Below are 24392 nucleotides of genomic sequence, written 5' to 3'. Positions count from 1 at the left end.
AGAGACAGAGAGAAAGGTCTTCTTTTGGTTCACTCCCCAAATATCCACAGTGGCTGGACTTGGGCCAATATGAAGCCAGGAGCTAGGAGCTTCCTTCAGTTTTCCATGTAGGTGCAAGGGCCCAAGCACTTGGACCAACTTCTACTTCTTTCCCAGGTGCATTTGCAGGGAGCTGGATCGGAAGAGGAGCAGCTGCGACATCCATGTGGGATGCCATTGCCACAGGTGGAGGCCTAGCCTACTATGCCACAGCGCCGGCCCCCCACCATAACTTTTTAAACCAACATGAATGACTCTTTTTGGTAACGCAAACTGTGTTACAGTGAACATTTTAGAACATGGATCTTTGTATGTTTGATTATATGTATCTGAAAGATTCCTAGAGGTAATCTAGCTGATTGTCCTTTGGAGAAGTTAAAGTATTTTGGCCTCCTCCATGGTATTTGCAAATAGAAGCATGTGCATTCCTATACTTACACCAACACTAGATATTATTCAATCTTTGTCGTCTTTTCTGTTTAGACACTTGAGCTTTAAAAGCAAATGTTTAATGCATTTTTTTTATCCTAATTGGAGTTAACATGCTGCCCAAAGCAGCTAACATATTTTGAGGCATTTAATTAATAACCACATTATGCTAGTTAAGGTTAGGGTATTTTGTAAAATTATTTTAAAATGTTATATTACTTTAACACAGATAGCTAACAAATAAAATCCAAGATTGACAAATTCATTGCTTTGGTTAATGAGATTTTCATCATTTTTATATTTTCCTTATCTGTACACTAGAGTATATTTCACTGTTGATCAATTATTAAGTGTTTCTGTGTACTGCTTTTTTTCAGACATGGATTTAAAATCTAAGAGTGACAGATAACTTTGCTAGCAAAATATATACTGAGAATGATCATTTTTCTTACCTGGCTGAAATACTGTTAAGATTGGAGAATAAAACTCCACCTCTTGAAAGACATTGGGGCCGGTTCTGCGGCTCAATAGGCTAATCCTCTGCCTTGTGGCGCCGGCACACTGGGTCTAGTCCCAGTCGGGGTGCCGGATTCTGTCCCAGTTGCCCCTCTTCCAGGCCAGCTCTCTGCTGTGGCCCAGGAATGCAGTGGAGGATGGCCCAAGTGCTTGGACCCAGACCAGGAGAAGCACCTGGCTCCTGGCTTCGGATCAGCGCAGTGCGCCGGCCACAGCTCGCCAGCCGCGGTGGCCATTGGAGGGTGAACCAACGGCAAAGGAAGACCTTTCTCTCTGTCTCTCTCTCTCTCACTGTCCACTCTGCGTGTCCAAAAAAAAAAAAAAAAAAAAAAAAAAAAAAAAGACATTGAGGTTTGGTTTCTTTCTTTCTTTTTAAAGATTTATTTATTTATTTGAAAGAGAGAGAGAGAGAGACATTCCATCTCCTGGCCCACTCCCCAGACGGCTGTTACAGCCATGCAAGATGGAAGCCAGGAGCTTCATCCTAGTCTCCCACGGGGTCCAGACACTTGGGCCATCTTCCACTGCCTTTCCCAGGCTATTAACAGACAACTGGATGGGAAGTAGAGCAGCCAAGACTCGAACCAACACCCATGTGGGATGCCAGCATCACAGACAACGTCTTAACCCACCATGCCACAATGCCAGCCTGGGTTCGTTTTCTTTAGGCTATAATTAGTACCAAACTTTTTTTTTTTTTTAAGAAAGATTTATTTATTTGAAAGGCAGTGCTACAGAGAGGCAGAGGGAGAGAGAGAGGTCTTTTATCTGCTGGTTCACTCCTCAGATGGCTGCAATGGCCGGAGCTGGGCTGAACCAAAGCCAGGAGCCAGGAGCTTCTTTGGGGTCTCCCATTTGGGGTAGGGACCCAAGGACTTGGGCCATCTTCTACTGCTTTCCCAGGCTATAGCAGAGAGCTGGATTGTAAGTAGAGCATCCAATATGGGATTCCAGCACTGTAGGTGGCGGCTTTACCTGCTATGACACAGCGCCAACCTCTGACCAAGTTTTTATGAAACAAATACTTGGGGGAAAAAAAAAACCTTTAACATGTTTTTATCAGGTAAATTTTGAGCATAACCTTTCACTGAAAACAGAATGATAGCATCTATGTCTCAGGTTTGTTGTGAGTAGATGGAAAATCAGTGGTAAAATCCTTTCTGTAATTAAGTAAATGCTTTATATATGTTTTTCAAATAATTATGGAATCATTGGTAATAACTCAAAATCCTTTTTTTTTCCTAGACATTCAGAAATACATTCCATGCTATCAGCTTTTTGGGTGAGTAGAGTATTAGTTAGAAAAAAAAATAAATGATACACTGTGAAAGTTAACCTCTACAAGTGAAATAGTTTTTAAAACTAAGTGTCCTAGTTACCAATTATACATACAGTTTCTGATTAAAATGGAAGGAGTATTTTTAAATACCTGAAAAGTCTCTCACATGATATTATCAAGTGTGTCTATAGTTCTTTGTTTGTGTTACATTGCCTGCTTATGGCCAGACTCCACTGCCTCTCTCAGGTGCCAGTTTACCTTGACGATTGTTTTTCCTTCTCACCCATCACGTCATTGCTAACTCTAGTACATTTTTTTAAACTACTCATTGAGGTATAACATACATAGAGATGTGCACAAATAATTAAATTTTCACAAAGCAAATGCATGTGGCCTTAACATAGTATAGCTTTTGCCTTTTTTTTTTTTTAATTAAGATTGTTTTTTACTTATTTGAAAGGTAGAGAGGGAGAGGTGGGTTGGCAGAGATATCTTCCATCCACTGGTTTATTCCCTAAATAACAGCAGTTCTGGGCCATGCTGAAGCCAGGAGCCAGGAACTCCATCCCAGTCTCCCTCATGTGTGACAGGGTCAAAACCTCTGAGACCATCTTCTGCTGCCTTCTCAGGCACATTAGCAGGAAGCTAGATAGGAAACAGAACAGACAGGACTCAAACCAGCACTCTGATCTAGGATGCCAGTGTTGCAAGTGGTAGCTTCACTTGCTTTATCATAATACTGGCCCTAATTTTTAATTATAGTGTTGTTTCATAAAAAAAGAGGAAGAATATGCAGTAGAAGCCAGATGTGCTTGCAAAGCTTAAAATATTTACCATGAGACTCTTTATAGGAAAATTTGCTAACTCTTTACCAGTTAGATTGCTTCTCAAACTTTTCACTGAAATACAACCATTGCTTACCCTAAGAGTCTACAAGAAGTACTTGGGAAACAGCCTATTGAAATTTAGAACTTTAAATCACTTTTTAAAAAGACTATGCAGTTTAACATGAATTCTTAAATCTGTTTCTGTATAAAAATGCCAGCCCCTCATCCTTTCCTTAGAAACTAGACATGAAACCAGTGTTCCCCACACTGTTACCATGTAGTTTATTATACACCCTGGTTTATTGCCCTATGCCCCAGTTTGAGGAGCTCAGAAATGGACCTTACTAGAGAAATGCAGGAATAAACTCTTATATACAGAGTTGATAAATAGGTAAAATAGAAGGCTATGTTCCAACATAGCCACCTTTGGTTGGTAGAACACTGTTTTTGTCTTACAAGTTAAAGAGAAGAAACAAATTGCATATTAGGATATGCTTTTTAGTTGTGTATCGAGATATTTTCAGTGTTCAGCATAGAACTACCAATAAAAGCCCAACTATAATGACTGTTATTTATAGTGTTTTGCATAACATTTCTAAATCGAAGACAGTTTATTTCAGTGCTAAAAGGAAAAAAATTTTTGCAACCTCTGTTATATGAAGGGAAAGAAAGCTGGAGTCAAACAGTTGAGTCTTTTAAAATTATCTTGGACTTTCCAACAACAGAACAAAGACCTCTGAACTAAACCAAAATGTATTCACTTCTCTGCCCCCTCCCTCAAACCAACCACCTACTAAAGCCCATGGCTTTTGGAATAAGAAATGAATAAACTGTGCTTTGTTACTCATATTATGTCTGAATATTTTAACAAATAAACTGAATGAATTGTGAACCAACTGTATGATCTTATTTTCCAGTATACCCACATTAAATGAATAGTTTGTTGTTTTAGGTTTAAAAAATGATATACAAACTTATTTATTTGAGAGGCAGATTTACCGAGAGAGCGAGAGCTAGAGAGAAAGAGAGATCTTCCATCTACTGGTTCAATACCCAAATAGCCACAATGGCTGAAGTTGGGCCAGACTGAAACTGGGAGCCAGTAACTTCTTCTAGGTCTCCCACTTGGGTGTAGGAGCCCAGGGACTTAGGCCACCTTGCATTGCTTTCCCAGGCCATCTGCAGGGAGCTAGATCAGAAGTGGAGCAGCCAGGACTGGAACTGGCACCCATATGGGATACCAGCACTGCAGGCTGAGGTTTAACCTACTATACCACAAGTACCAGCCCCTATTTCTTGTAATTTCTGCATTCCTTTTCCTTTTCCTTTTTAATGCTTATGGACTTTATGTTTCTTCAATTTTAAGTCTGTTAATTTGAAAATTTCCTTGCCGGCGCCGTGGCTCAATAGGCTAATCCTCCACCTTGCGGCACCGGCACACCGGGTTCTAGTCCCGGTCGGGGCGCCGGATTCTGTCCCGGTTGCCCCTCTTCCAGGCCAGCCCTCTGCTGTGGCCAGGGAGTGCAGTGGAGGATGGCCCAGGTGCTTGGGCCCTGCACCCCATGGGAGACCAGGAAAAGCACCTGGATCCTGGCTCCTGCCATCGGATCAGCGCAGTGCGCTGGCCGCAGCGCGCCAGCCGCGGCGGCCATTGGAGGGTGAACCAACGGCAAAAAAGGAAGACCTTTCTCTCTGTCTCTCTCTCTCACTGTCCACTCTGCCTGTCAAAAAATAAATAAATAAATAAATAAATAAATAAATGAAAATTTCCTATACTGTTTATTTTAGGACTTCACCTGATAGGCAGTTAGGTGTGAACAGTGGTTGGGTAGTTACATTAGAATTAAAAGGGGCCAGCGCTGTGGCATAGTGGGTAAAGCCTCCCCCTGCAACGCTGGCATCCCATAGGCATCCTGGTTCAAGACCCAGCTGTTCCACTTCCAATACAGTTGCCTGCTAAGGTGCCTGGGAAAGCAGCAGATGGCCCAAGTGTTTGGGTCCTTGCACCAAATGGGAGACCTGAAAGAAGCTCTGAGCTCCTGGCTTTGCCTGGAATAGTCTTGTCAGTTATAGCCATTTGGGGAGTGAATCAGTGGATGGAAGATCTCTCTCTCCATCTCTCCCTTTCTGTAATTCCGCCTTAAATAAATTAAAAGTTTAAGATGCTAATAAGGCCCCGACCCCTGGAAGAGTCAGCACCACCATGGAGGAATACCACTGCCATTGTGACGAGGTTGGCTTCAATGCTGATGAAGCCCACAATATTGTCAAAGAGTGTGTAGATGGAGTGTTAGGAGGTGAGGACTGTAATCAGAACAACATCAATCAATGGACTGCAGGCATAGTGGAAGAATTCTTAACATACTTGGTTAAATTGGTAAAAGCTTATAAATACATTGTGACCGGTGCAGTGATCCAGAGGAGTGCATATGGCTTTCATACCGCCAGTTCATGGTTTTGGGATAGTACATCTGATGGAACCTGTACTGTAAGATGGGAGAATCGAACCATGAACTGCATTGTCAACGTTTTTGCCATTGCAGTTGTCCTGTAACTGACTAACAATGTTGGGCTAAAAAACCATTAACTTAAGAATTTATCAGTGTATCCTTTCTGAAATGCATAATACTTACTTACAAATATGCTAGGTGACAAGTATGCAATAAGTTTCAGCTATCAACAAAAACTGAATATTATAAGCAAGCAATCTCATAGTATGTTGGCAGATTATATCGTATTCCATGCAGTGTCAATTAGATAGGGAAAATTAAATGTTAGTAAAAACTAAATGCAGAACTATAGCATGACTTAAACATCTAATCTTACATTTATACCAGCTTTTCACTAACATCACTATGTACCTAAGGAAATGGAAGAATCCATTCAGATAATGAAATTCTCTTTCATTTAGAGAACTTAACAGGGATAAATGTATGAACAAAAAAGCTACAAAGATAAATGTGGAGAAAATAATATCAATTTGTTAACACCCCTTACTTTTTTATTTCTTGCCCCTTAGTCATACTTATGTATTTAGTGAGAAGCAATTTTGCTTTTATTTCTATCAACTAATTTTACAGTACTAACTATAATTAACCTGCTTACTTTTTCTGAGAATTGGTAAAGCAACTTTTTTATTATTTCAAATTAAATCAGATTAAGGATAAATTAAATATGATGACTCAAATTTCCTAGTTAAGCAAAATTAGTTACCGGTATGATGAACAGTATATGACTCCAACAGTTGCCTTGTAATTCATTCATTCAATGCAAAACAAAAATACGCTGAATGCCTGTTATGAGCCTGTTTCTCTGATAGGCATTACAATTATCAAGTGCTGTTCAAATGCTAACTCCTTTTGGCAACTATTAAGTTGGAAAACTACCACCTGTGTTTAGGGGAAATAAAAGTTGTTTTATAGGAGAGGTAAACAGTGAATCTGGTTATCCATGTAGAAGTAAGCAAAATTAAATGCACTTACTGATGACAAAATTACAGAAATAATTTTAAGAGTTGCTTATAGCAAGTTGAAGTGTATAAAATATTCAACTATTAGTTAAAGTTCTTATTAGTAGTCTTAAATATACAAGTAGTAAACTTTATTGCTTTAATTGCAATCATCTGTAAATCTAAATACATATGTAGGGTTCGACCGAATGAAGTATAAATTATAAGTATACAATCTTTAGCAGGTTATCTAATATCTCAAGGCTTATGGAATATAGTTAAATTTCTTAAAATAAAAGGAAAAATTAGGCTACACAGCTGACCACCAAATGTGAAGTCAATCTGCTATTTAGCCTTGAAAACAATCAATTTTGTATATTATCACTGACACAAACACATATACAGAATGGAACCATGATTCATTGAATTTGGGGGAAAGAAGGAAAGCTTACGATTAGTGTTGACAATATTAAGGTAGTATTCTTTTAGGAATACGATGTGCAAGTTTGATATTTTGCTGAATAACAATAATTGTTCAGTGAAGAATCAGAAAATATAAGGATAGGGTTTAATGCAGTGATCTGTGTTCTTTAAAAAAAGCTCATGAAAAATTCTCAGTCATTACCCTCATATTATTTAATGTTGCTGGCTTTTGTGCCCTTGAAAATTATAATAGTGACCAAAATACCTGTTCACTTAAGGCTTGTTTTTGATTATTGCTGTTGAAACCTATTTTTTTTTTAAATATTGAAATCATATTTTGTGGACTTGATACCTGCTCTGTTATTGGTGAAAATATAATAAAGATTATCTTCCTGTACTTTAAACAGAGATGCTAATAAAATCATTCATATTTATAGTCTATTTGAAATCTCTTTAATTTTGGCTCTTACAGCTTTTATAATTCTTCAGGTGAAATAAATGAGCAAGCACTAAAGAAAATACTACCAAGTGTCAAAAAGGTATTTCTCTAGTTTACCTTCTCTTTGCTGCTATTCTACCTGTTACTTTTGGCTTCTAAAAACATATAGTATTTTGATAGAACTTTAAATGAATCAATGCATTGGTATTTTTTAATTTAAATTTTGACAATGTTAAGATTGGGAGAAGACAAATGAAATAAAAATAACTGAACTATAAGTTTATGTACTTTGAAAAAGTAAAGTGTATGACTGTGTGTTCTTTGTTTATACAGTCCCAAAACCTATCTTAATATTAAGAAAGCTGTTTTAATCAGTTTTATTGCTTAATTATAAGTTAAATAATAATAGTTATAACTATTTAAATTTGATATTTTTTCCTGTATTTTCTTTCAGAATGTGGTAGGTTGGTACAAATTCCGTCGTCATTCAGATCAGGTTATGACATTTAGAGAGAGAGTGCTTCACAAAAACTTACAAGAGCATCTCTCAAATCCTGAACTTGTTTTTCTGTTAATAACACCAAGTATAATAACAGAGAGCTGCTCTACTCATCGCCTGGAACATGCACTATATAAACCTCAAAAAGGGTAAGTATTTATATAGTACTTCTTGCAGCTTACCAAGTATCTCCATCCACTATTGCATTAGATCATCACAATAAGCTTCCAAAGTAGATCTTGCCATCTATTATAAATGGTTCTATGACCTATTACAACGTTATGATGCAGCTGGTTAAGGTATCACTTGTGACACTGGCATCCTCTATTGAGTCCTGGCTGCTCTGCTTCCAATCCAACTTCCAGCTAATGTGCCTGAGAAGGTGGTGGAGGATGACCCTAGAACTCCGGTCTCTGCCACCCAAGTGGGAACCCAGGCTCCTGGCTTTGGCCTGGTCTAGCCCTGGCTGTTGGAGCTATTTGGGGAGTGAACCACTGATTGAAAGATCTCTGTTGCTCTGCCTTTCAAATAAATTCAAATAAATAAATAAATCCTTTTTTTTTTTTTTTTTTTGACATGCAGAGTTAGGTAGTGAGAGAGAGAGACAGAGAGAAAGGTCTTCCTTTTTCCATTGGTTCACCCCCCAAGTGGCCACCACAGCCGGCGTGCTACACCGATCCGAAGCCAGGAGCCAGGAGCTTCCTCCTGGTGTCCCATGCAGGTGCAGGACCCAAGCACTTGGGCCATCCTCCACTGCCTTCCCGAGCCACAGCAGAGAGCTGGACTGAAAAAGGAGCATCCTGGACAGAACCGGTGCCCCAACCGGGACTAGAACCCGGGGTGCCAGCGCTGCAGGCAGAGGATTAGCCTAGTGAGCTGCAGTGCCGGCCCTATAAATCTTTAAATAAAATTATAAATTGGAAAATATATTCTGGTACTGAAGATTTGCTGTTATTTGCTTTTTAAGGGGGAAATGTTTGTTTTAGATACAGATTTTTTTTTTAACTTTTATTTAATGAATATAAATTTCCAAAGTACAGCTTGTAGATTACAATGGCTTTTCCCCCTCATAACTTCCCTCCCACCTGCAACCGTCCCCTCTCCCTCTCCCCTTCCATTCACATCAAGATTCATTTTCAATTATCTTTATATACAGAAGATCAATTTAGCATATATTAAGTAAAGCTTTCAACAATTTGCACCCATACAGAAACACAAAGTGAAAAATACTGTCTGAGTACTAGTTATAGCATTAAATCACAATGTACAGCACATTTAGGACAGAGATCCTACATGAGGAGTAAGTGCACAGTGACTCCTGTTGTTGACTTAACAAATTGACACTCTTGTTTATGGCGTCAGTAATCAGCCTATGCTCTTGTCATGAGTTTCCAAGGCTATGGAGGCCTTTTGAGTTCGCCGACTCTGATCCTATTTAGACAAGGTCATAGTCAAAGTGGAAGTTCCCTCCTCCCTTCAGAGAAAGGTACCTCCTTCTTTGATGACCTGTTCTTTCCACTGGGATCTCACTCACAGAGATTTTTCATTTAGGTCATTTTTGTTTGTTTGTTTGTTTGTTTTTTGCCAGAGTGTCTTGGCTTTCCATGCCTGAAATACTCTCATGGGCTTTTCAGCTGGATCCGAATGCCTTAAGGGCTGATTCTGAGGCCAGCGTGCTGTTTAGGACATTAGATACAGATTGATATGGCTATAATATAGAACTTAAGCCTAGGTAGTTGAGCAGCTTTTCTGTAACCTCTGCAAATCATCAAGATGGTTCTTGATGTTCCACCAAAATGAGATTCTCCTTAGATTATATAAACTGTATTTTTCATTGAATATAAGAGTTAAACGTATGAGTGCCAATTAATATTTCACTGTTCATGGATAATAGCATGAATCTCAACATTAATACAAGTTGAGAATTCCTTTCCAAAATGCTTGGGACCAGGAGCATTTTGAATTACAGATGGGGACTTGGAAATATTTGACTGTATATATAATGCAGCATCTTGAGGATAGGATCCAAGTCTAAGCACAAAATTCATTGTTTCATATATACCTTCCACACATAGCCTGAAGGTAATTTTATAAAGTATTTTTAGTGTACTTGTGTTTTGACCATAACCCATCACATGCGGTCACGTGTGAAGTTTTCCGTTTGTGGAGTCATGTTGGTACTCAGAAAGTTTCAGATTTTGGGTTGTAGATTATGGATGCTTAATGTAAAATGCCTTATTTTTGCAAGTACTTACTCAGTTAATATACATTTTTTAAAGATTGATTTTATTTATTTGAAAGAGTTACAGACAGGTAGAGACAGAGAAGGAGAGGTCTTCCATCTGCTAGTTCACTCCCCAATTGGCCACTGAGCTGATCCAAAGCCAGGAGCCAGGAGCTTCTTCTGGGTTTCCCATGTGGGTGCAGGGGCCCAAGGACTTGGGCCATCCTTTGCTGCTTTCCCAGGCACATTAGCAGGGAGCTTTATCGTAATGGAGCAGCCAGGACTCAAACTGGCACCCATATGGGCAGGCCATGGCTATAACCCACTGTACCATAGTGCCAACTCCAAAATATATTTTTGCACAGTTATACTAAGCACATTGCACTAGTTACTTCAGGTCAGTAAATTCTGTCTTAGGTAATAAATGAGGGATGGTTTCATTAGTTTTGTTTTTTGGTTATTCTTGTAGGGGAATAGTAGTCACTGTAATAAGTTGATCTTTTCTTTATCTAAGTTATATTTTAAAACTTTATTTTGTCAGACTTTTTCATAGGGTACCTTTAGTGGTTGCCAATCTGGGCATGTCTGAACAACTGGGTTATAAAACTGTATCGGGTTCCTGCATGTCCACTGGTTTTGGCAGAGCAGTAAAAACACACAGGTAAGATCCCTTAACTGCTTTCCAGTGTCTTCTCCATGCTTCTAGTACATGTCTAATTGATACCAAAAATCTGCAAATTTTAGCCTATTTGCTCTAATTTAAAGTAGTTAGCCTTAAACTTAGAATTTTCTAATGTAGCAGTTCAGAATAAAGGCATGAAATTTAGACTGGGCATTAAAGGAAAAAAAATCAGGTAGTAACCAAGATTCTCTTATACTGTAGGCTAGTTAGGTAAACTTTTCTGTAGCCATTAACTAATGTCAGAAATAAGGGTATCTAATAAAGCATAAACTTGATGTGGATAAGGATTTGGGTTTTAATTCTTTTTATGTCCCCACAGTGCTTAAGCAGTGTAGGAATTGAATACAATATTTCATTGATTTTTAAGATAAAATTTTCATGTTTACCTCTAAAATTGGAGTGCTTATAAACCACACTTTTTCCTAATGTATCATAAATGTTGGTGCCTCTTTCAATCAGGGGTGAGTTAAATTCAGTAAAATATTTTTCACATTGACTCCTATCCCCATTGCCAAAACAAACCTTTTTTCCTTCCCTTGAGTTTTTATCTGTTTTTACTTAATCTTTTTTTTTTTCCCTTTTTCATGACCTAGCAATGGTATTCAGAAAGTTAAAATGTTTGGCTACTCTCAAGACAGATGAAGTAGATTTTCTGGTTGGTTTTGCTAAATACAAGTAGGAAGACAAAATTATGGTGTCTATAAATTCAGTGAAAAGAATTTTCCATTGCTCTTTGACTATAAATAATGTTTTCTGCCTTGTTACTAAAATGAGTTCTGTATATTTACCTAAGGAACCTAATGCTTTACAGATCTGAATTTTTTAAAGATGATGGATCTTTAAAGGAGGTACATAAGATAAACGAAATGTATGCTTCATTGCAAGATGAACTAAAGGTAAGTTAACATAAAATGTTTCTCCGATTCCTAACCTGACATCTTCATTAGATTTTATATGTATATTTTTATAGGCAGGGAAATAGAATCCTTTCACAGAATAAAGAGTGAACATTGTGCCTCACTGTGTCATTTGAGATCCTGAGTAGACACCAAGATGGGATTGAAATGCAAGAGCTTTAAGAGACTTGTGAAGGATAAAGAAGAGAGAGTAAGAACAGGCAAAGAGCTTTAACACTGCAATATTAGCCTGAGAGTGGAGATTGGAATAGGACAGTTAGGAAGAGCCTGAGACTGCAGTGCCATTCTAAGAAAGTTCAGCTAGGCTGATGGGGAATCTTTGCTTGAGCAAAGTTGATCCAGAGTTGTACTGTGAGCATGGACTTGCACTGATCCACACACTGTGCTTGGTCGTTGGCTAGGAGCAGCCTAGGGAACATGACCAAAGAAGCAGCATGGTCATGACAAAATTGGGGCTGTTAGTCAACTGTACTTCGTCTAGTCGGAAATCTGAGGAGTCTCAGGGCCAGCTACTGTACTCATTAATAGAGTATGCTAAGCGGCGGGGGGCGGGGAGGAGGTCAATACATCTTACACACTTCTGTATTACACAGTATTTTTTCAAATGCAAACAATACAGGAATTTTAGAAAATAGAAATACCCAGATTCTCATCATTAAAAAAAAAAATGAACTAATTATTTGAAAGGCAAAGCAACAGTGAAGGGGGAGGGAGAGAGATCTTCCATCTGCTGTTTTACTTCTCAGATGGCTTCAACAGCCAGGTCTGGGCCAGGCCAAAGCCAGAGCCAGGAACTCCATCCCAGTCTCTCACATGGGTGGCAGGGACCCCAAAACGCAGCCAAGATTTAAACTAGCACTGTGTTGGGGAATGCTGGTGTTGCCGGCAGTGGATTAAGCTGCTGAGCCACATGGTGGTGATCCCAAAATCTGACTGTTCTCACATAACTATTTTGACTTCATCTTAGTCTGTAGTTTTCCCCTAGTTGTAGACCTACTTTGACATAGTTGACTGTCATGACAACATAAATTTGTTGTGATTTTTTTATTAAACATTTTTTTTTTTGACAGGCAGAGTGGATAGTGAGAGAGACAGAGAAAGGTCTTCCTTTTGTCGTTGGTTCACCCTCCAATGGCCGCCACGGCTGGCGCGCTGCGGCCGGCACACCGCGCTGATCTGAAGCCAGGAGCCAGGTGCTTCTCCTGGTCTCCCATGGGGTGCAGGGCCCAAGCACTTGGGCCATCCTCCACTGCCTTCCCGGGCCACAGCAGAGAGCTGGCCTGGAAGAGGGGCAACTGGGAAAGAATCCGGCGCCCCGACCGGGACTAGAACCCGGTATACCTGCACCGCTAGGTGGAGGATTAGCCTGAGCCGCGGCGCCGGCCTTCATTAAACATTTTTCATGTTGCCACATATTCTTTATTTTTAATGGCAACATTTTTTAAAAATCTGAAATCCACAGAAAAATTGCATGTATTGTGTACAAGATGGGATGTGTATATATATATATGTCTCATATATGAATATATGTGTATATATATATATATATAGGAAGGGTTAAATGAGGCTGATTAACACATCTGTTACCTCACGTAGTTACCCTGTTTGTGGTGGAAACACTTCATATCCACTCCTTGCATTTTTGAAGATTACATTGGCATTAACTGTAGTTACCATGCTGTACAATAATCTCCTGAACTTATTCCTCTTTTTCTGTAATTATATATCCTTTGATCAACATCTCTCTCCTGAAACCACCTTAGTCTCTGATAACCAGTTTTCTACATTGTATTTCTGTGAGATCAATTTTTTAAAAAATATTTCAGGAGTGGGGCCTATGTTATGGCTTAGCAGGTAAAGCAGCCTCCTGCAACACCATCATCTCATATGGCACTGGTTTGTGTCCTGGCTGCCCCACTTCCATTCTAGTTCCCTCCAAATGGCCTGGGAAATGCAGTAGAAGATGGCCCAAGTGCTTGGGCCTCTGCCATCCTCATGAGAGACCTGGATGAAGCTCCTGACTCTTGGCTTCAGCCTGTCTTAGGCCTGGCTGGTGTGGCTATCTGGGGGAGTGAACCAGCAGATAGAGGATCTATTTCTATCTCCCCCTCCTTTTCTGTCCGTAGCTCAGACTTTCAAATTAATATTTAAAAAAAAAAAAGATTTCACATGAGTGGTAATATGTCATTCTCTGTTTTTCTTTTCTTTTTTTGCTTAACATATCTTCCAGCTTTATCAATAGTATTGCAGATGGTAGGATTTCAGTCTTTAAAACTGAATAGTATTCCCCTGTGTGTATATATTGTATTTTCTTTATCCAAAAAGTGTTCATCCATTGACAGAAACTCAGGTTGGTTCCGTATCTTGCATATTTCAGTAGCCACTGGACATTCTAAAACGTATCCAGTAAAACTGGCTCTAACAACTTAACCAGTACCCAATAATTGGAAATTAGTTATGTCCAACTTAATACTATATTCATACTAAGGAGCATCTTAAATAATTTTTTCACTATAATAAGATATTCCCAAAATGGGATTACTCATACTTTTTTTTTTTTTAATTTATTTATTTGAAAGGCAGAGTTAGAGAAGGAGAGGCCAAGAGAGAGGGAGGGAGTGAGGGAGGCAGGGATGGAGGGAGGGAGAGGTCTTCCATCTGCTGGTTCACTCCCCAATTGACTGTAACTGCCGGAGCTGCGCCTATCCGAAGCCAGGAGCCAGGAGCCAGGAGCCAGGAGCTTCTTCCAGGTCTCCCACATGGGTACAGGGGCCCAAGGACTTGGACAATCTTATACGGCTTTCCCAGAGAGCTAGATTGGAAGTGGAGCAGCCGAGACTTGAACTGGCGCCCACGTGGGATGCTGGCACTTCAGGCCACAGCTTTTATTCTCTCCCTCCCTTCCCAAGTCAGAGTTACATAGTGAGAGAAGGAGAGGCAGAGAGAGAGGTCTTCCATCCACTGGTTCACTCCCCAAATGGCCACAATGGCTGGAGCTGCGCCGATCCAAAGCCAGGAGCCAGGAGCTTCTTCCAGGTCTCCCACATGGGTGCAGGGGCCCAAGGACTTGGGCCATCCTCTACTACTTTCCAGGCCATAGCAGAGAGCTGGATCAGAAGTGGAACAGCCAGGACTTGAACCTGCACCCATATGGGATGCCGGCACTGCAGGTGGTGGCTTTACCCGCTACGGCACAATACCGGCCCGTAGTTTGCTTTTCAAAAGTAGTTTTTCTTGTAGAAATTAAAATCTTAAAATACTTTCACAACAGTAAAATACAATCTGTTTCATATTTTGTCAGCTTTTTTAACGTCAAATGAGTACAGTAACCATGCATCTTAGGGCTTCTTTTTGTTTCAAAGTGAGTTAAAGGGACAGACATTTGGTGTGGTTTAGATGCCAGCTGGGACACCTACATCGCTTATTTGAGTGCCTTGGTTAAGGTCTGCTTTTTTTTCCTCTTTTTTAAATTATTTATTTCAAAGGAGAGTCAGCTCTCTTCTGTCTTCTAGTTCACATCCCAAATGCCTGTAATGACCAAGTCTGGGCCAGGACAAAGCCAAGAGCCAGGAACTTCTTGTTGGGCCATCAACCTCTGTCTTCCCAGGTACATTAGAAGGAAGCTGGATCAGGAGCAGAGCAGCCAAGATTTGAACTAGCACCCTGATATGGGATGCTAGCACCTAACCACTATGCAAGCTATCTGGTTCTGCTTCTCATTCCAGCTCCCTGCTAATGCATGCCCTGTGAGGAAGCAGGTGATTGTTTGAGTAACTGGGTCCCTGCTACCCATAAGAGGACCCAATTGGAGTTCCAGGCTCCTGGCTTCAGCCTGGATCAGTCCCAGCTATTGCAGGCATTTGGGGAGTGAAGCAGTAGACGGAGGATACTGGTCTCTCTTTCAATTAAATAGGTGAATTAAATATTTCAGTTTATTTCTGTGCATTATCAAGTTAATATTGGTATAGTATAGCTAGCTATGTATAAATAAGTTGATATATCTGAATAGCATTCTGGAAAATAACAAAATTTATATAAAAGGCAAATAGTATTTGACATTATATGCCACCAAGGATTGTATATTATTTGTGAGTATAGGTACTGTTTATACAGAACTTGGAATTTTATCTATACCCTTAAATCACTGTTTTGCAGAGTATATGCGAAAAAGTAGAAGAGAGTGAGCGAGCTGTAGAGAAACTACTGGAGGATGTAAACAGATTAAAACGAGAAATTAAAAAAAGGAAACAGGCACAGATTCAAGCAGTAGGTAAGTAAAAAGTTAACACATCACTGCTGTCTATACTTTTCTCAATGGTTTGAATTATGGACAGTCCAGATAGGCTGTGATGAATTTGTCCATCTTGGAATTAGAAGTAGTCATTTTATTAATAGTCTTACATCCCACTGAACAATGAACATGCTACTATATAGCTCTGCTGTATTGTTGATATTAAAAAAGTAACTTTCTGTGGCATATAATTAGAATTTAGAATAATGTATGACATTCTCACTTTAGATAATTTGATGTGATTGTTCAGATCATTTTAACAATTACCTAATTATAAAAGCTTTGAGGAATGAGTATTATGTTGAACATTTATTTTGTTTTATTTAGGAGAGAAGAATATCCCAAAAGACCCTCAGGAGAACATTTTTCTCTGTCAAGCTTTACGGACCTTTTTTCCAGATTGTGAATTTCTTCATTCATGTGTTATCTCTTTGAAAAGCAGACATGTTTCTAAAAGTAGCTGTAGTACCAACCACGATCTCAATATGGTAGACAACTTGACCTTAATGGTAGAATGCACTGACATCCCTGACACTAGTCCAGTCAGTACACCACAAATGAGTAAGCGTAAAGCTTTAGACGCAGATGATGGATGGCAACTGAAGAAATTACGGCTGTTAGAGAGAGAAAACAAACTATTTAAAACAGATGCTGATAGTAGCAACCAAGCTAAAGCATCTGCAATGAGCAGCCCAGAAACAGATGAAGAGATTGAGAAAATGAAGGATTCTATTGCATATCCACAATCACCTACATTTTGATCCATTGAGTCCAAAATGAGATTTTCGATTTGATTGAAAGGTCAAGCCAAGTGTTTCTATTTATACTATATTCTGCTACCTTCAGTAATACAGATAAGTTTGTTTCTACTATATTCAGACATTTGCAGAAATACATAGGTAGTTTGTTTTTACTATGTTCACTGGTGTGCAGTAATACCTAGAGAAGTTCTATTGCATTTATTTTATAAAGCACTTTTTAAACATCAGATGCTTTTATTTTGAAATAAAAACTTTCACTATTTAAATAGATGATGTATTCTTTTAAATGTGTACAGTATTCATTGGAATTAGAAGAGACTAGCCTATCTTCACAGTGTGGAGCGTCTTTATATGAAAATTTATTTTTATCTTGGCCATTATAATTCCTGTTCCTTAAGTGTTGATCAAAAGCACATTACGGGCGGGCGCTGCGGCTCAATAGGCTAATCCTCCACCTGCGGCACTGGCACCCCAGGTTCTAGTCCTGGTCGGGGCGCTGGATTCTGTTCCGGTTGCCCCTCTTCCAGTCCAGCTCTCTGCTGTGGCCCGGGAGAGCAGTGGAGGATGGCCCAAGTGCTTGGGCCCTGCAGCCGCATGGAAGACCAGGAGAAGCATCTGGCTCCTGGCTTGGGATCAGTGTGGTGCACCGGCCGCAGCGGCCATTGGAGGATGAACCAACGGTAAAGGAAGACCTTTATCCCTGTCTCTCTCACTCTCACTGTCCACTCTACCTGTCAAAAAAATAAAAAAGGAATTAAAAAAAGCAGCACATTACGGAGCCAGCGCCATGGCTCACTAGGCTAATCTCCTCCTGTGGCGCCAGCACCCCAGGTTCTGGTCCCGGTTGCTCCTCTTCCAGTCCAGCTCTCTGCTGTGGCCCCAGAATGCAGTTTTGATGGCCCAAGTCCTTGGGCCCTGCACCCACATGGGAGACCAGGAGAAAGCACCTAGCTCCTGGCTTCGGATCCACACAGTGCGCCGGCCGCAGCGCACCGGCCATAGCAGCCATTTGGGGGATGAACCAACGGAAAAGGAAGACCTTTCTCTGCCTCCCTCTCTCTCTCACTAACTCTGCCTGTCAAAAAAAAAAAAACACACACACACATTATGGTCAGAATAAATGGACATCATGCAGTATTTGGAGGTTATACTAAAAAATTGTTTATCTGAACTTCAAATGTAATTGGATGTGCTGTATTTTCATTTGCTAAGTCTGATGGCCCTAATTATGGTACAACTATAATGCAGCAAATATAGTAATTTCTTGCTGGTATACAGTCCTTTACCCAAAATTGAATGATTCCAAATTTAATACAGTACAAACCTGATAATCCAATGTGTCTGGTATTAGCAGTGGTCAAGTAACTAAAAAGGCCAGTTAAAAGTAGGATTTAGAAATGATTTGTATGTGTGTATACATACATACAAATATCCATCACAAAGCTTTCAGTCTAACAAAGTAGAAATGTGCATTAATTTTCCAACCAGTTGGTATAGGGTTAGGAAGTTTTCTGCATGTAATCCAGTGACTGGAGTTGCCTATGCAGATCATTCTTATTACTTAACTTTTATAACTCTCAGTGAGGAATTACAGAAACTTGCAAAGCAACCAGAGTACAAAATATAACTAGGTGGGAGAACCCCTATGGCCTTACTAATTTGTCCTGACAACATCTAATTTGGCAACTTTTTTTTTTTTTAAAGCTAGTTACCATCATCAAGTTTTTTCAAAGCATTTATTTAGTTTTCATGGCAACAATAGCTTTTTATATTCATGGTTCATCAAATACAATAAAAAACTGGCATAGTCCTGGGAGCTGAACAGCTGAGCCTTGGTGATGCAGAATGCAACAAGTAGGAGAGTTATGGACTTCAAATTTTTAGGGAATGCACAGTGCCCCAGTTTAATGAGTTGGTTAAGTAGAAGTTAGCTAAGAGTTTTTGTTGTATGTGCAGCTGTGTGTGTGTGTACCTATATGTCTTTGACACACTTTCTTATGTTTATATATCACATGAAGCCGTAAGTATGTTTCATTCACTGGATGAAATGCTGAACACACTTTTACCCTTGCTTATCCATTACTTCCTAGAGCAATTATTTGATATAGAAAATTACAACTAGTAACAAAAATTTTTATCTTTCATCTGTTAACATGCACTAATTACCATGGTGGGCTGTTTATGAAGCCACATAATACCAGTGGTTATTTATGCAAATCACAAATTTGTACTGCTGGAGTTGGCTTTTGCTAGTGACATAGGTTTGGTACTGCACATGGCCGGAGCAGGCAAACCAGGGTTGTCTGAATCTTATCTGTATCACTGGAGTGAGTTGATAATAGCTACGTATGAACCATCTTAGTATATAAGACACTACCAGTTTGAAGATTCATTCAGGAATGTTCTGTCCTTCATCCCAATGTATTTCTCTAAAAGAAGATCCACTGTGTGAACCAGGTATGTTTAGTTAAAAAGTCATTCTCAGCAATGTCAGTGCCACCCTGAGTCACATGGGATTCAAACATTACACAAAAATCATTCCCATTTGTTAAGTCTGAATCTAGGCTTAACAGAATTCTACTACAGCTATTCCTCCCATGTATTTACAATTCCAATATTTGGTACATTATTATATGATCTGTTGGGGACCAGATATTTTTAAGTGACAATCATACTGTACCAGTTTTATTCAAAGTATGTACAGTGTAATGAACTTAACATTTTAAATAAGCCATCTGTTCACTGAAAATTGACTAGTGTGGAGAATTAACTTCACTCCTGATCTCACTCTTGAAACTCTTCTATCCAAGGATTAGTTTGAGTCAATATTGGCATCATACAAACACTTACTAAAAAAAGTTTATTGGTGGTAACCTTACAAAGCTTACTCCCGATACTTTATGTTACATACTTTAGGGTCTTTAAGATAGGCAGGATCCTTGTATGTAACCGGCATAAACCCTGTAAAGAGATAATTCAAGTTCTTTACAAAAGAATGAGCAAAAATTTTAATTTAGTCCATTCAGTTGTTCAGATGCTCTTACCCATTAATTGAGCTCTCTTAATTGCTTTTGTGATTTCTTTCTGTTTCTTCCCACAAAGACCTATAAAATAAAGTCTTTTAAGTTTCTTATTTATATGCCCAAGTTTTACATATGTTGTCAACCTGTAGTTAATTCTAAGCACAAAACACACAAAATAACCTTTTCATTATAAGAGACTTTCTAAGTTTCCAAATCCAATCTTTGTAGTTTCTGGTTTAAAAGCGATTGATGGCATGATTTAAAGATATGTCATTTTTCTTTGGTGATACAAGTAGGTTGATAAAATGCTTTACAATTAAGTTGCTATGATAAAAAATTAAAATACCTGTTATGTGCCTTCCATAAATGCATCCAGTAAATGGAGAAACAAACTGGGACAAAAGCTGTTTTTGAGACATAAAAATCTATATTAATACATTTGTTCCTCAACCCTGAATGTAAAGTTTTAAAGCCCTTATCCGTGACCTTCAAGTTATGTTAAGAGTACATTCCAGACAAATTTCATAAAACATGACATAAACTATCCTATTAACAAGCCATTTTTGCAAATAACTAAATAACTGGATAACATGTATCTACAGTGTGCCAAAAACTAGTCACTGCTTAAATTGTTTTTTTGATTTCCACAGATACCTTTTAAAATAACTGCTGCTTTTAACAAGTCACTAAAACATTTCTCTATCATAGGATCACATAAGTCTGAAATTAACACTACATTGAGATCTTTAAGAGGTACATCAGGCCATTTGCTATAATTTAGGTCTTAAATTCTACTTTAGCACCTAGGTGCTGTGCACTTGGCACTTTGCATAATCCCTCAAATTTGCCATCTGTGATTTGCTGAGTGCTAGACAAGAGATAACATATTTGTGGCAGTGACACTGATGGTAAAGTAGAGAGCAACTTCACCAGAGGAGCCTTTTCCGAAAGTAATCACCAATTGAGAATCACTGCCATAGTGAGCTACTGTTGCCATGTTCGGAGCAGTGAAAATACTGAGCTGAAACAACAGTAAGTGAGGGAAGAGTCAGATGCTCTTAATTGAATAAAACAGATCCCTAATATATAGTGATAATCAGATTTGGAATTAAGTCATTTAACAGTTTCCTTTATACAAAAACTGCTATGAAACACCTTATATTTGAGACAGCTCCCATCTGCCAGTTCACTTGACAAATGCCTGCGACGGCTGGGGTTAGGGCTAAAGATGGGAGCCTGGAACCCAACTGAGAAGTCATAGCTGCTCCCAAGGGTCTACATTAGCAGGAAGCTATGGGATACAAACATCTTAATTGCTAAATACCTACCCCTGACTTGATTTCTTTGAAGCAGGACTAATAAAGGAACAAAATCCTAAAATCAAGTATTAGAAGTAAAACCAGATCTCACCTGTACATTCTTGTAATCTACACGTTTCCCACACAAGATACATTTCTTAAGAGGCTCCTTATAAGGATTTTCCATTGGAACAGGCTAGGATAAAGGAAGAAAAGTCTGATAAACAGTTCATTTTGAATTTGAAAAAATTAAATCTTAGGCTTGCTATAATTTCAATCACAGGTGCATAATACTTTTCTTACTGTTACATGTATTTTGAAACTATTTTGAGTTTGGCTGAGAAGGAATTAGCTCATGGAGGATTCTGCAACACAGTCAAGTCTGCAAGTAGAATAAAAAGGTTTGTGGGAGAAAAATCCCAAGTCTGAAGATTTTTTTGCCCAGATTGTAAATGATTAAAAAATTGTAATTTATTATATGTTCTTAATTTAAGTCAAGAGAAACTGATAATTTTGTTAGGATAATATGTATAGTTCATTCATCCCCATATTTATCAGATGTTTTGTCACTATTTTTCTCTTAACAGATAATGTCCCATAGCTTTCTGAGATTCAAGGCGCTGACTTCAATTTTATGGCACCTGACTGCTAAATAAGTTAGTTTCAGTGCTTCTGTCTTCACTACTGTCCCTCATGTTTGTCATACTGCCCACCTCTTACTATCAGTATGGTTGTCTATAGTATGAAGGTTCATCATGAAAGGCAGAGAGCGAGCTTCCATTTGCTAGTTCACTTCCCAGATCCATGCTACAGCCAGGCCAGGCCAGACTGAAACTTGAAACCTGGAACTCAATTCAGGTCTCTAGTGGGTACGAGGGTCCTACGTACTCGAGCTCTCACCTACCTGTGTTACCCAAGATGTGCACTAGCAGGCAGCTAGGATTGGAAGTAGAGCAGGGACATGACCCAGGCATTTGATGGGATGTGAGCATCCCAAGTGGTGTCTTCACTACTTTGCCAAATGCCCGCCCCAGTAGAAGTTCTTAATTTACAAATAGCTTTGAAGTCCATGATCCCTTATAATTGCATACAAAATTCCAAATAAACAGAACTTCATGCCCTCCATGAAGAGAATCAACAGCTTTCTTTAACCTTTCACTGGGATTTATGACCTACAAAAGGAGTATATTTACTTTATTTTTTGAAGTATGGTGTGAATTAGAGGACCAAGATGGACGTTCATACTAAATGACTTCTTGTTTTTTTCCAATTCAACATTTTGAATCCAATTCATGTTGAGCTCACATAATGATGACTGACCATAATCCTCATCACCATGTTAAGTGCTTTGGTCTGATTATTGTCAAATTATCTTTGAAATATATGCAGCCCAAATCCTTATGCTAATACTTAAGCCCATAAAAATATACTTACAGGTTAGAGGAAACTGCATATAGTGTCCTGGGTGTCAAACTAATTTTGATCCCTCATTTATTACGACAGTCTCCCCCCGGCCAACGTCCAAAATGATGAATGAGATAAAAGTAGGAAAAATGTGAATTCAAAATGAGAGACAACCTACAGCTAACCTTTTACAACTCCTTTGTTTGATTATAGTTATCCTAATTATTGAAACTCCTCTATTAAGTTCCCAAATCACATATCCTTACATTTTAAGATCTTGCATGAAAAATATGCTTTTAGACAAGCTTTTCTTATTGCTATTTATGAATTCTCATACTTCAAAAGTCATGTAAGTGACTACAATCAATGAGTTTTAATTTCCAAACTTAGGTATTATCTTAATTGTACTGTACTACAGATGAATTTCATTCAAATAACTAAAGTACGCGAATTAGGTCATTATTTGCAAAAGACTTACTAATAAGTCTTACCAGGTCCTCATTGCTGGTTAATTGTTTATATTGAGAACAACTTCTTCTCCACAGCACTGCAATTAAACAGAAATAACAAACCAATTCTTATTGTTAGCTGAACAGCTACAGAAAGGCTTGTTTTCAAGGAGGCGAGAAGAACCCAGAAACATAATGTTTTACATTTATTATACTCACAAGACTGGTTCACAATCTTTAATTTAGAGTGGGGGCAGACTATGATAAAAAGAGTATGTTCCAGGGCTTTGGGGAAAGGGCACATATTTTCCCACCCACAAAACCTCTCACCTGCTCTCTTCCTAACATGTTTTTCCACTCCATGGTTACAGAGTTTAAGGCAGACAGAAAAGAAAGGCATTGTCATACCAAAAAAAAAAAAAAAAAAAAAACACACACAAAACAGTAGGGGCCGGCGCCCTGGCTCACTTGGTTAATCCTCCGCCTGTGGCACCAGCATCCCAAATGGGCACCAGGTTCTAGTCCAGCTCTCTGCTGTGGCCCAGGAGGGCAGTGGAGGATGGCCCAAGTGCTTCGGCGCCTGCACCCCTGTGGGAGACCAGGAGGAAGCGCCTGACTCCTGGCTTTGGATCGGAGTAGCTCTGGCCGTAGAGGCCATTTGGGGGGTGAACCAGCGGAAGGAAGACCTTTCTAAGGTCTGTCAAATAAATTCTTTTAAAAAATGAGTAAACTACTCAGAGTAACTGTTGCTAGAAAAGCACAGAAAACATAAAACTGCTGCAATGAGAGATTCCAGGGCCTGAGGCATAACTTTGATCTCGGAGTTAAGACATCTGGGATTTGCAGTCAAACGACTGGAAATGTCTCTTCCCTCACCAAGTCCATTTGGAGAGCTTAAGGAAGTCCCTGCCACTAAGTATCACTGCATTGCTTTCCTTTTACTAAACATTTTCAAGGAGTGGACACCTCACGTCCCCTTCAACGCTAATAAAATACCAGCCATGAGCCATCACAGATTCCCACCCATCCTGGAGAAACGTAATAGCCTTAAAACCAGCGTCCTTCTGTGGACTCCGCCGGCCATCAGGGCCCAGAAGGTGGCTGCAAAGCTACAACGGAGACTAGGGGATGGAGACTTTACCGGCGTGAGTTCCGGGTTCTGTGAGGCAGACGGCAGCCGTTCCCACACGAGTCAATGTCTTCCTAACCAGACCACTGTAGACTGCAACCATAGCTGCCATAGCTCCCCGTTCCTCCCCTTCCCTTCCTTTCTCCAAAGCGTCCCGATAGGTCCCTTCCGGTGCTCTTCCCCGGTCGGCCCGAGAAGTCCATTCAAAGGTTCCGCGGAAGAACGCAGAGGACAAGGCAGTGGCGCGCGGGGAGGGGGGGTCTCTAATGCGCATGCGCAGCATGTTTTCGCCTCGCACTGCGTCGCTTGGGACGA

General features: G+C 39.4%; 2 protein-coding genes and 1 pseudogene across 7 annotated transcripts in view; 2 read left to right on the top strand and 1 right to left on the bottom strand.

Moving 5' to 3' along the window:
• Positions 1-17040, top strand: part of ABRAXAS1 (abraxas 1, BRCA1 A complex subunit) — a 21835-nt gene extending 4795 nt beyond the window's left edge. Inside the window, exons 3-9 of one of the 2 annotated variants that reach the window (XM_089303116.1) lie at positions 2230-2266; positions 7434-7500; positions 7855-8048; positions 10665-10784; positions 11599-11701; positions 15878-15992; positions 16341-17040. In XM_089303116.1, the coding sequence (XP_089159242.1) occupies positions 2230-2266; positions 7434-7500; positions 7855-8048; positions 10665-10784; positions 11599-11701; positions 15878-15992; positions 16341-16774 (1070 nt within the window). In that variant the 3' untranslated portion in view covers positions 16775-17040. The remainder of the gene's footprint in view (positions 1-2229; positions 2267-7433; positions 7501-7854; positions 8049-10664; positions 10785-11598; positions 11702-15877; positions 15993-16340) is intronic. The other variant, XM_002717038.6, reaches the window with a different exon arrangement.
• MRPS18C (mitochondrial ribosomal protein S18C) lies at positions 2650-24392 on the bottom strand. 5 transcript variants are annotated; one of them, XM_089303118.1, is made up of 7 exons: positions 24090-24373; positions 22991-23046; positions 21208-21291; positions 20144-20201; positions 19819-19878; positions 19686-19735; positions 2650-2908 (listed from the first exon to the last, which is right to left on the bottom strand). In XM_089303118.1, the coding sequence occupies exons 1-7, from the start codon at positions 24358-24360 to the stop codon at positions 2771-2773; spliced, it is 717 nt and encodes a 238-aa protein (XP_089159244.1). In that variant the 5' UTR covers positions 24361-24373; the 3' UTR covers positions 2650-2770. The 5 variants fall into 5 exon arrangements, with proteins under 5 accessions (XP_089159244.1, XP_089159245.1, XP_089159243.1 ...); XM_089303119.1 differs by having other exon boundaries at positions 2674-2908; positions 19686-19757; positions 24090-24392; XM_089303117.1 differs by lacking the exon at positions 2650-2908 and adding an exon at positions 16308-17505.
• Positions 5160-5765, top strand: LOC127483176 (dynein light chain Tctex-type 3 pseudogene; annotated as a pseudogene).

Source organism: Oryctolagus cuniculus, chromosome 8 (assembly GCF_051225735.1).
Source record: "Oryctolagus cuniculus isolate XC-2025 breed Fujian yellow rabbit chromosome 8, ASM5122573v1, whole genome shotgun sequence".
Classification (NCBI taxonomy): domain Eukaryota; kingdom Metazoa; phylum Chordata; class Mammalia; order Lagomorpha; family Leporidae; genus Oryctolagus; species Oryctolagus cuniculus.
This window is presented reverse-complemented; position numbering and strand designations above follow the sequence as displayed.